Source organism: Oncorhynchus clarkii, chromosome 29, assembly GCF_045791955.1.
Source record: "Oncorhynchus clarkii lewisi isolate Uvic-CL-2024 chromosome 29, UVic_Ocla_1.0, whole genome shotgun sequence".
Lineage (NCBI taxonomy): Eukaryota > Metazoa > Chordata > Actinopteri > Salmoniformes > Salmonidae > Oncorhynchus > Oncorhynchus clarkii.
In genome coordinates, this window is record NC_092175.1 from 28874176 (window position 1) to 28887329 (window position 13154).

At 41.9% G+C, this 13154-nt stretch overlaps 1 protein-coding gene across 1 annotated transcript in view; it reads left to right on the forward strand.

Annotated features, from left to right (window-relative positions):
* Positions 1-10411, forward strand: part of LOC139388060 (pyruvate carboxylase, mitochondrial-like) — a 105101-nt gene extending 94690 nt beyond the window's left edge. Inside the window, exons 17-21 of the mRNA XM_071134575.1 lie at positions 4273-4517; positions 6067-6246; positions 7173-7421; positions 7536-7676; positions 8136-10411. Of these exons, the coding sequence (XP_070990676.1) occupies positions 4273-4517; positions 6067-6246; positions 7173-7421; positions 7536-7676; positions 8136-8387 (1067 nt within the window). The 3' untranslated portion in view covers positions 8388-10411. The remainder of the gene's footprint in view (positions 1-4272; positions 4518-6066; positions 6247-7172; positions 7422-7535; positions 7677-8135) is intronic.
* Positions 10412-13154: the final 2743 nt, after the last annotated feature.

A 13154-nucleotide genomic window follows, 5' to 3' on the forward strand; every position in this document is an offset into this window, starting at 1 on the left:
TAGGACAAAACACACATCACGACGAGAGACAACACAACACTACATAAAGACAGACCTAGGACAACAACATAGCAAGGCAGCAACACATGACCACATTATGCAGTCATGACAAGTCATGAAAATGTAGCTACTGACTCGAGCTGTTTATGGCTGTAGAAATGGGTAGTTAATTGGCATTTTTGCCGCCTCGATGTGCATATGACATCCTCAAGTGTTTTTAAAGATCCATTTTCTGTTTGTGACGGAGGTTACTCTGCCTAGATAGCTCTGAATAACACTTCAAAATGTGTTTGTAGAACCGACTGCAACAGCTAGTGACAATTTAATTATGCTGATGCTTAGTGCATATTTACACTGCGGTTGAGTTAAACAAACTGTCTTAATGCATATAACCCAGAGAACATGGTACACATGGGAGGTGATACTGCTCATGTGTAGAGGGTAATGTAAAAAGGGCCAAATTAAGCATGATTGTTTCAGGGAAGTGGAGAGGGAACTAGAGGAAAAGGCAGGGGGAGAGTGGCAGAAAGGGCAGAAGGAAGTTCACCACACAACCGTCATTTCGCAGCTCACAAACAACCCTGCGACCTTCAGTTAATTGAGACATTACAGCAGCAGGAAAGTCTTAACCCGCTGTAATGACCTTGGCCTGCAAGCCTCCGTGAAGCTCTGTCTCTGCGTGGGAACAGGATTGTGGTCAGAACCAAGTTCCCCTGGCTGCAGCCAGCCATGTTGTTGCTAGGGGAACGGTGGTGAGACCAGATCATTGCCCTTGTGTTATTCAGGAGGGAATCTGTCAGCTGCAGGCTAGTGTTGCCTGTTATCACGCTGCCACCAGCCGTGACTGACAGTTACCGTGTGCTTTGATTCATCAACGATGGTGGACAAGGTGAAAGGCTGTTCTTTCATTCATATTGTTTCGATGAACAAAGAGCAGCAGATGAAATGGCAAATTTTATCACAATTGATGAGCATTTAATCTAATCCTGCCATATGATACAAGGGTTTAATAACTACATTTTGTTCGCAATGAATCAGGCTTAGATTAGCTACTTTTAAACCCTTAATTATTGAAATAAAGTGGCTGAAAATAAAAGAATGGAGTTGCTTTTTGTTGTGAATTGAAGAAAAACACTTGAGAATATAATGAATTTGTCATGAGGAGCATGGAGGTAGCAGCTGCTCTGAAATGACTTGACCAATATACTGGTGTACTGTTTGGGAATACATCGCTACCTGAGCACAAGTGAGCACTTACCAGCTAGTTCATTGTTTCTCATTCTAATCCAGTTAACTAAATGTCCTCTTTAGAAAATGAAACGTGGCAGGACAGAATTAGAAGACAATCAATGGTGTGAAATTGAGTCGTTTTTTAAAATGATATAACCCAGACATTGTTTTGTTGGATGCAAGTTGTTGAAAGTGTAGACAGTCGAGAGGTGAAATTTAGCATCTTTCTTTTGCTGGTTCCAATGTTCCATTTCAGGACTTGTGCATTTAATATATATATTTAATTTTATTGTACCTTTTATTTAACTAGGCAAGTCAGTTAAGAACAAATTCTTATTTACAATGATGGCCTACTGGGGAACAGTGGTTTTAACTGCCTTGTTCAGGGGCAAAACAACAGATTTTTACCTTGTCAGCTCTGGGATTCGATCCAGCAACCTTTTGGTTACTGGCCCAACGCTCTAACCACTAGACTACCTGCCACCCCATCTATGGTCTCCAAATGTCCTCATTCAGGTAATTACTGTTCAAGGTCAAAAAAACATAACTAGAAGATGTCCTGTGTGTGTGTGTGTGTGATTTCAGTCAGAATCCCATCAGAATGCTCACATTCAGGGGAAAAAGACGTGTTCTTTTTGTTTATTTCTCATTAGTCTCCCCCTCCTGCTCCTTTTCACTGAGTACAAGGCTGCCTAGGTAATTGAAATGTCAGGCGGATGTCATTTGCCCAAGAAAATTTGGTGACTGGTTACAATTCCCTTCTGTGTTGCACTTTAGTGCCGTATATACCATACAATATTTATCCATTTATTGTAAAATAACTTCCAAATTCATTCCAAATAAGCTACTATTTGGGCATTCATGCATGAGATAGGATGACAAGACTGCTCTAATTCATAGTTCTTCCCACTCATACCCTCGCTTACTTCTCAAAGCGCTCTCTGACCTACTACTGCCTTGGTCATATTTATTATCAGCTGTCTGAGCAGCTTACCGATTCGCTGCAGCTGTACACAGCCCGTCTGCAAATAGCCCATCCAACTACCTACCTCATCCCCATATTGTTTTTGACCTTTTTTTGCTCTTTTGCACACCAGTATTTCTACTTGCACATCATCATCTGCACATCTATCACTCCAGTGTTAATTTGCTAAATTGTAATTACTTCGCTACTATTGGTCTATTTATTGCCTTACCTCCTTACTCCATTTGCACACACTGTATACAGATTTTTCTGTTGGGTTATTGACTGTACGTTTATCCCACGTGTAACTCGGTTGTTTTTTGTCACACTGCTGTGCTTTATCTTGGCCAGGTCGCAGTTGTAAATGAGAACTTGTTCTCAACTGGTCTACCTGGTTAAATAAAGGTGAAATAAAACAATACAAAAATGGAAGTACTTATTGGTACTTGTTTGCTGAAAATCCTCAAGTGCCCAATTGAATCTTGCTCTTTCACCTTTCCTCTTTTCCATGGTCCCATCTTCTCATTCACATGCTTTTGCTCATAAATTACTTCTGAGCTCTTCACTCCTATAACCTCTGCATCATGAGCTCTCCTCTGGCAAAGGTCCATTGTTCTCTCCCGTGATGCTTATAGATCATCTTTAAGTCGGCTCTAGTCCTCTGAGGGACAGGAACTGTGGTCAATATCACGCTCTCGCGTTTGCTCTCTTGCTTTCTCGTTCCTTTATTTTGATTTTTTCCTCCTCTCTGCTGATGTTTACACATCTATGTACCAATAGATGTTTATGGATGGAGTGGGAAGCTTGATGCTAATATCCATGCTTAAAATTGTTTTGTCTCTGAGATGGATAGGATAGGGAGACTGTGTGTGGGGGCGGGGGTCTGTTTGACTTATGTGTTGTCAGCTGAAGCATGGAGGTAATTGTCATTACCGCAATTTGATAGGTCTTCTGGGTAAATTAGCATTCGCAATGTATTGGCAGCAAAGAGGGCGCATTGATTGACTGACTGATGTTCCTGCTTTGGAAGCCAGTGAACACCTAAGTGGCAGGAACCACACTGATATACTTTAATGTATTCTCTGGCATGTCTCCCACATACAATATGTTTAACAAGATTGTTCCATTGTATTTGCTTGGTATTTGTGCTACTAGCATCTATAGATGCCTATATATATACTGAACAGAAATATAAAGGCAACATGTAGAGTGTTTCATGAGCTGAAATAAAAGCTCCTGTAAATGTTTAATACGCACAAAAAGCTTATTTCTCTCAAATTAGTTTACATCCCTGTTAGTGAGCATTTCTTCTTTGCCAAGATAATCCATCCACCTGACAAGTGTGGCATATCAAAAAGCTGATTAAATGGCATGATCATTACACAGGTGCACCTTGTGCTGGGGACAATAAAAGGCCACTAAAATGTGCAGTTTTGTCACTATGCCATAGATGTCTCAAGTTTTGAGGGAGTGTGCATTTGGCATGCTGACTGCAGGAATGACCACAAGCTGTTGCCAGATAATTTAATGTTAATTTCTCTACCGTAAGCCGCCTCCAACTATGTTTTTGAGAATTTGGTAGTACATCCAACCGGTCTAACAATCGCAGACCACGTGTAACCACGCCAGCCCATGTCCTCCACATCCGGCTTCTTCACCTGAAGGATCGTCTGAGACCAGCCACCCAGACAGCTGATGAAACTGGGGGTTTGCACAACCAAAGAATTTCTGCACAAACTGTCGTCCTCACCAGGGTCCTGACTGCATTTCGGCGTCGGCCTGCATGAGGCCAATGGTGGTCACACCAGATATTCACTGAATGATTTTCTGATCCACACCCCTACTTTTGGGGGGGGGGGTGGTCTGTGACCAACAGATGCATATCTTTATTCCCAGTCATTTGAAATCCATAGATTAGGGTCTAATGAATGTATTTGAAGTTACTGATTTCCTTATATGAACTAACTCAGTAAATTAATTGAAATTGTTAAATGTTGCGTTATATAATATTTTTGTTCAGTGTATTTATCCCTGATACCTCAGTGTCATTATTCTCTGTCCTGCCCTCTCTTTGACAGGGATATCCCTGGAGAATGTTTATGACTACAGTGAGTACTGGGAGGTTGCTCGCGGGCTCTATGCACCCTTTGACTGTACAGCCACTATGAAGTCTGGCAATGCTGATGTGTATGAGAACGAGATCCCTGGAGGCCAGTACACCAACCTGCACTTCCAGGCTCACAGCATGGGCCTGGGGCACAAGTTCAAGGAGGTGAAGAAGTCCTACACAGAGGCCAACAAGCTGCTGGGTGACCTCATCAAGGTGAGGCGACCGGCCACCTATTCAAATTAAGTGATCAAACACCTTTGTAATTCTCTCTGGAAGTGGATTTTTAAAAGTATTCTGATTTGTGGAGGAAGGTCTGTTTGAACTGCTGAATGAATTGCCCATTTAATTCCTTCACTCACCATCCTCCTTTCACTCGCTCTCAACTGTGTGTGTGTGTGTGAGAGGCTCTGTCTCAAAAACAAAATAAGACAAAATGGGAATCCATTTGCAGAAAGGAGAGCCGTTGATCTCACCGCAGCCTAAAGTCAGATTAACCAAGGAGCTTTGAGCAAGCTTATCTGTTATGTTCTGCAAGCTTCTGTCTGATCTCTCCAATCAATGGTATCTTTTAGCATTTAGTCTCGCCTTGCTGGTTTTCATTTCCTAGGTCTTAATTAAATGATCAGCGATAGTTGACTTTCTGTTCTTGTCCTCCTCCATTTCCTTTGTTTCCGTCTAATATTGTCCATAAAACAGCCACAGCGAATCAGTCTGAGTGTCTGTTCAATAGCAGACACGCTTACTTTGCTTTCATTATGCCTCTATTCATTTGCTCCTCTCTGCTACCCCTTGTCTTGTCTTCTTAGCTGCAAAGAAATAATGTTTCTCAAACAATTTCCCCTTCACTACCACACTTCTGTTCACTTCTTTTGCTCTCGCTCTGTTTATCTCCTTTCTTTCATTCTCTCTCTCCTCCTGACTACCTCACTTCTGTTCACCCCTCGCTCCTCTCCTGACTACCTCACTTCTGTTCACCTCTGTCTCCTCTCCTGACTACCTCACTTCTGTTCACCCCTCGCTCCTCTCCTGACTACCTCACTTCTGTTCACCCCTCGCTCCTCTCCTGACTACCTCACTTCTGTTCACCTCTGTCTCCTCTCCTGACTACCTCACTTCTGTTCACCTCTGTCTCCTCTCCTGACTACCTCACTTCTGTTCACCCCTCGCTCCTCTCCTGACTACCTCACTTCTGTTCACCCCTTGCTCCTCTCCTGACTACCTCACTTCTGTTCACCTCTGTCTCCTCTCCTGACTACCCCACTTCTGTTCACCCCTCGCTCCTCTCCTGACTACCTCACTTCTGTTCACCCCTCGCTCCTCTCCTGACTACCTCACTTCTGTTCACCCCTCGCTCCTCTCCTGACTACCTCACTTCTGTTCACCCCTCGCTCCTCTCCTGACTACCTCACTTCTGTTCACCCCTCGCTCCTCTCCTGACTACCTCACTTCTGTTCACCCCTCGCTCCTCTCCTGACTACCTCACTTCTGTTCACCCCTCGCTCCTCTCCTGACTACCTCACTTCTGTTCACCCCTCGCTCCTCTCCTGACTACCTCACTTCTGTTCACCCCTCGCTCCTCTCCTGACTACCTCACTTCTGTTCACCCCTCGCTCCTCTCCTGACTACCTCACTTCTGTTCACTACCAATTTACACACCAGCCTGGTGTACTAGGGTGAAATACCATGGTCTATGACAGATGGGCTGTAGCACCAGTAATGTTGTGGATAACATCTGTGTCTCTCCACCTCTCCCCGCATGCAGGTGACCCCCTCCTCGAAGATCGTGGGTGACCTGGCCCAGTTCATGGTGCAGAACTCTCTGACAAGGGCAGAGGTGGAGGAGAGGGCTGATGAGCTCTCCTTCCCCCTCTCAGTGGTGGAGTTCCTGCAGGGTCACATTGGCATCCCACACGGAGGCTTCCCTGAGCCCTTCAGGTCCAAGGTAAGACACACACACACCACACCCACTTCACAAATTCCGAAATATATCCTAGTTCATTCAAGGCCCTATTTATTTTATTTTTTTCAGCATCCAACAACATTGTTCTTTTTAACACACTGATGGGCTAATGCTTTCAATTGAGAACAGTCGGTGCATCACAATCTGCATCTCTCATTGGGTAGCTGCACTTACAGTAATCAATAGCTTGCCCTTGGGAAGGGGGTACGGACTGTATATGGAAACATGTAACTATTCTATATCTGCCATTTCAATGCCAACCATAATGGCAGGATTTGTATTCCCACATTCTGTATTAAAGGATTATTAGGTTTTTGCACTCGATGGATATAACATTGAGAGTATATTATACTCCACTTAAATTGCAGTATTTTTTTTTTTTATAGAGCAGAAAAGGCCTTTTTAGTAGGGCACATCCCCTTAAGTCAGAGAAATACTTGAGAAGTTTTCCTGTTTTTGTCTCCACTGTCCCTGGATCTCTATCACACACATGTTTCTGTTTGAAATTTGAAGAAATACAATTTCTTTCCCCATCTCTAAGAGAACCACAATTACCCAGAAGCATTTCTCTGGAAGATCAATTATTTTCTAGGACACATTTGTGCCTCACATCACCAGTGCACAATGCAGTTCCCCTTCTTGTTTTGTTTTCCATTGGACGCACAGTGGCACTTGAGTAATTTATTTTTCAGTTCATAAATAAATAGGCCATCTGCTTAGCATACATCATGTATAACAAAGGAATGGTACAGCCATTATGGAGCAGCTATTTCTCATTTCCAACAGATGCCTAGCATTATCCTAATTCATTATTACACTCATGTTTACTTGTGATGTTCAAACGTTTCTTGTAGCCTGCCTAGCTCCCTTTGGCCCGTTAGTGGCTGATTTCTAACCTCTGCCCCCAGGTGCTGAAGAATATGCCTCGGGTGGAGGGCCGCCCGGGTGCCTCTCTGCCCGCCATGGACTTCCAGGCCCTAGAGAAACAGCTGCGAGAGACGCACGGAAATGACATCACTCCTGAGGATGTGATGTCAGCAGCCATGTACCCCAAGGTGTTCCAGGAGTTCAAGGAGTTCACCCATCAGTTTGGCCCTGTAGACTGCCTCAACACACGCCTGTTCCTCGATGGACCCAAGATTGCTGAAGAGTTTGAGGTCAGTCTCAACATGTGTGTGGATGAGAAGTGATTCATTTGACATTAACTGACTGATTACAATATATTTGCTTATGTTCTGTTTTCTTCGGATCACACTTTCTGTGTCTGTCAGGTGGAGTTGGAGCGAGGGAAGACCCTCCACATCAAAGCCCTGGCCCTGGGAGACCTCAACAAGGCTGGCCAGAGGGAGGTGTTCTTTGAGCTGAACGGAGCACTCAGATCTGTCCTGGTCAAGGATACAGTGGCCATGAAGGTACAGTAAATCAAATGTATTTGTCACATACACATGGTTAGCAGATGTTAATGCGAGTGTAGCGAAATGCTTGTGCTTCTAGTTCCGAAAATGCAGTAATAACCAACGAGTAATCTAACCTAACAATTCCAAAACTACTACCTCATACACACAAGTGTAAAGGGATAAAGAATATGTACATAAAGATATATGAATGAGTGATGGTACAGAACGGCATAGGCAAGATGCAGTAGATGGTATCGAGTACAGTATATACATATGAGATGAGTAATGTAGAGTATGTAAACAGTACATAGATAGTACATAGTTACATGCTTAAAACGCATAATGACAAATAACACATTTAAGCTATTCTCACTGCTTTATAAGTTGTTTAACCTCCCCATTAGATATCTCAATCGACACATTGGTGTTCCTGCAAACTCACAAAGTGTACTCTCTCTCTGTCCCTCTCTCTAGGAGATGCACTTCCACCCCAAGGCGCTGAAGGATGTGCGTGGCCAGGTGGGGGCTCCCATGCCGGGTAAGGTTGTGGAAGTGAAGGTGAAGCAGGGCCAGGCGGTGGAGAAGGGCCAGCCTCTGTGTGTGCTCAGCGCCATGAAGATGGAAACAGTGGTCAACTCTCCCCTCTCTGGCACTGTGGTAAAGATCTACGTCAACGCCGACAGCAGCCTGGAGGGAGACGACCTCATCCTGGAGATCACCGAGTAGGACAGGAAACATTCATTTGAGCACAACCTTAACCCCTTCAGTCTCACATGTTAAAGTACAATTCCAACTGTTGAAAAGAGGCAGGCAGGAGAGAAATGTATCTATTTTTGAGATTCTTGAAAAAAATATATAGTATGATTGTAATCAATTAATGAACTAATGTTTGTTTATTGGAGCGCTTCCTGTGGTAATTGCACTTGTGATATGTACGGTAATCCACTGTCACTTTAGAAACTGATAAGTACAATCATTAACCATTGGAAGGGAATAAAATCTAGGAGTTTTCATATTAATATATTCATGTTAATCAATATACGTCATTCTCTAACGCTTTCCTGAAGAGTTATATTGCTGAGGCTATGCCAATATGAAGATGAATGATGCAATAAATAAGTGTAAAGCAATTGATAAGCCGTTGACATTCTGGGATTTAATGTAATATAAACTCTTAATCTTGGCTAATCATGTTTTAAATTGTACAATACTCCTTAGGCCATCCCTGTACGAGCATCACCTCCATGAGTGTCATCTGATATGTTTAAATAGAAAAATGAAAATGAACATCAATAAACCCAGGGTCGTTACAGTAATAATATAGGTGTTGAAGCACAAGAAGTGTTTCCATCCTAATGGTCCTCTCTCACTCTTCCCTCCATCTCACTATATTGACTGGGTAAAGATGTTCTAAGTCTACTCTCATCACTGATCACTGCATTACTTTCACTCATTTTCCCCAGCCCATTATAAAAGAGGTAAGCTTTTATTGTACATTTCCTTTGCATCTGAAAGTGGATAGCCTATGCATTTTTGAAGCACAAGTGACTGTTGACCAAAACTCTTCTTTAGACACTGAACCTAAAATAACACATTTTTTGACCAACTACCTTGCTTTGTACATGAACGCCAATATACTTGATATTCTGATACATGCTTGATATTTTGGCAAGTTGCTGTGACTTTTTAAAAAGAAATGAATCCTACATAACTGGACATATTTAGTCATTCTGGTTGTCATTGGGACTGACTGGACTCTAGTGAGATTTACAGGTTGTAGGGGGTAGTTTCATGTTCTCAATCTGGTAATGGATTACTAAGGGGCCTTAGTTTTTAGAATACATATGTTTACTGTGCAGCTTTATTGCCCCAAGTGCTTTGTTTTGCTTATTAGTCCCCCCCCCCAATTGTAAACTTTGCTTGTTAGACCCCATAGGAACTTGACCCAAATAACCGATGACAAAATAATTGGTCTTTGTTTTCAGTGTAGAGATTAAAAGTAGTTGAATGTTACTTCTGTATATGGTGTGTCCTTGCGGTACATGAGGCTACTGTCTGAGTGCTAGTGGGTGTTGTTTTGTCAACTGTCATGGTAACCACTTTGTGTCTGTTTACATCTGGGGTGTTGATAATCATGAGCACACTAGGCATTGTCATGTAATGCAGTTTTTGCAGTGCTAAGATAAATGTTATTGATTTTGTTTTGTTTTTACATGAAAAATCATAGCCTTGTCATGATTAAGTAATGTCTATAATCTATGAAATTACAAATCATCTCTTGAGAATAGTTTACCAACCTGTTGTATCAAGCCATAGTAATCTGATGTTTCTTACACTTCCAACACCTGTATGTGAAACACAGGACCTAAGCCCAGTAATGCAACAACTAAAGAATGCAACAATTGAGCCTGTTATCTTACGAGCGACATTGGTTCTGTGCGTAAAATGTTTGTGTGCAGTACGCACAGTTATCTAAGTCAAGTAGGAGACTTCCACATAGGAAAAAGAAATGTTTAATGAGCTTTATACGTAGATGTCTTGTAAGCGTTAACATTACTACCGATTATGTTGAATAGCAATGTCATTTGTATTCTAGAATCTTGCTGGGGATCTGTGGCAGTTCTGCCATCCTTCTCATGTCTGTCTTTTGATGATCAGTTTTAAAATATGCAAATACTAATTCAGTGTAACCTCATGTTCTTTTCAATGTGACAGGACTTTGAAAGAAATTAAAAGAGCATTACAGAGTTGTCTCGCTCTTTGTCATTTGAATGTTTTGATAATAGAGCTTGTGTGCAATGGTGCATCTTAGACTTAGTGTGCGGCTCTGTTCAAGTGCTCTATTCTTATGAAGAGTAGCGTGAAAAATGAATCAAAATGGCAGACAAATGTTTCTACATAAACAATTCAATAATTGTGACAATTTGAAAGTCGACACTAGATAGGTATAATTAATGTACATATTCAGTTGCAGGGGTGTAAAAGGCAGATGATCGATAGTTGATAAGGCCCACTCTAATGGAAACGGACAGGAACGGCCCTAACCTACCCAATCAGTTGGTGCACATTGATTGGTTGCCAATAGCGTAATCCCCTAATGGATACAAATTGATAGATATGAGGACAACTCGTGTGTGTGTCCAATCGTTCACATGCCACACTGTTAATAATTTTGACATTTTGAGTCAATAGTTACTCAAACAGTTACATCTCTTCTAAAGCCTGCAATCTATGCATTTGCACAGCCTCACAGTTTAGATACTGAGTAGTGTACTATTCTGTAGCATTACTGCACTGATGGATGATGGGCCTCAGAGCTGCCGTATGCTCCTGTAGATGAGAAGTTGGGGTGTTTCCAGGCGCTGATTAATTGCTCTGTATGCACCAGGGTAGTCTACCTGTAGGTGCTGACCATGGCCATGTGATGTACACTCAGGACTGGGGGCAGAGGAAATGTATGACTAGAGAGAAGAGACTGGGAGCCCGTATTGTTCACTGAGTTGTAGATGGGTTGTAAAGTGCATATTTTAAATGTCTATGTTCAAATGTTCTATTTTTTAAGGAGGGAGTTAACCCCGGAGATAATCATACCTCATGAGTGTGCTTCCTTGCTATTAGAAATGTGGCTGTGTGGCAGTCTGTCATAAATGTTTGATTCAGTGTCCTGCCCTCTTCCCATTCAGACCTAATGTATCTGACATCGCTCATCTCTGGCTCCTCCATCACCTAGGCTCTCTGCCCTCCTCCCAATCAGACCTAATGTATCTGACATCGCTCATCTCTGGCTCGTCCATCACCTAGGCTCTCTGCCCTCCTCCCACAATAAACGGTGAAGCCACTTTTGCAGAACATTTCAGCAACATAATTCGTTTATACAGGTGTGGCTCAGGCTCTCTCCCAGTAACAAAGCTAACGATCGCTGGTCCTCTCCCCTCCGTTTTTTGCACCCTCATAATCCCCTTAATTTGGGATGTTTGGTGAGCTTGCTGTGACGAGGGGGTTCACCGTGGGTTAGTGTATGCTCCCAGCGTGACAGAACACGAGGGGGAGGAGAACACAAATTCCCACAGAATGAGGTCAAGTACTTAACTGTCATTAGTATTCTTCATGATTTTAATATCAATCCATTAGCCTAATACCTTAGTGTTAAGTCTTGTTAATTAAATGAAGCCCAGGTTTCTTTAGAGAAGAAAAATGCCACCTTGGTACAGAGCTGAGATTTGTCCATTAGTACGATCATGTTTGTGGTCTAATGAGAGGAGTGGGAGTGTTAGGAGTGTTTATCAGACAAAATTGGTACGATTGGAGCATGGCTTTGATACACAGAACGTTGCAATAGGATATGTTAGAATATAGAAATATAGGACTTCTGTCAGACTTTGTAAATGTTGGCATTGTAAATATTCCACTTTGTGCAATTGCCTAAAGATTTTTTTTAAACATGCATGAACAATATCACCTACAGCCCTATTTCAGACTTTCAAACAGCCCTCCAATCCCAGACTGGTAATTAGTCACCAGGGAAGTTATTAATAAAGCTTAACTACCATCATAAATTCCTGCTTTTTTTTTTATTTAAGAAGAAAATGGATAAATACCACAACAGGCTGATAGATATTAGAGATTACTGGCTCTTATGTCTTGCTACCATCAATCCAATATCTGAATTTAATTAATCGTTCTTAATATAACATTTATGTTTGAAGTACATTTTATAAAGCTGTATATACTGATATATAATCCCTCAAGGTCTGTGGGATACTTGCAGCTTTCCTATTACGTGACCTGTTTTGATGGGATTTGTCTTGCCACTGTGCCGTACAATACTCTGTGTGGCAGCATTAAACATAGTTCAATAAGTCTGTGTTTACAACCGAGGTGTGCTTGTTTCCTGGATACTGTTTCTAATAATCCTCTGATTTAGAAATGAAGATGTTACTCTGGATTCCCCCGGGGAAGCCTGAAGTCAAGTCTATGAATTACTCATCTCTAATGTCAGCTCTCTGCGCTCATGCAAAAACAGAAGCCACAAACACACCAACAATATGAATAATGCAAGTATCCCAGCTGTCAAAACAAGGATCTTAAGATTCTGACATAGGGTTGAGGACTGAATTTGTTTTGGTGGTTGGAAAGGGCTTATTTAAGTTTTTAAAGTATATGTCAGGCTACCCACAAACTGTAATTTCTAAATGAAAGCAGTTCGCTGCACATTACGAATTTTCACGATTTGGACATTAATCCACTTTCCAAAGCTAATAAATGTGGAAATGTGAGCAGCATTTTGGATTCCGAGTTGAATTAGTTAGGGAGCGTAAACAAAGTACTAACTTTTTTTACATTCAGCTCCTTGGTCATGTGACCTACTGACTTCAAACAAGGTTCAGAATGTCCACTGACTACCCTTCTATATTGCACACCCTTTAGTATGTTCATTTTCATCTCACGCAATTTTACATTAATTTTTCAAACTTTCAAATTTCAATAGTTCCT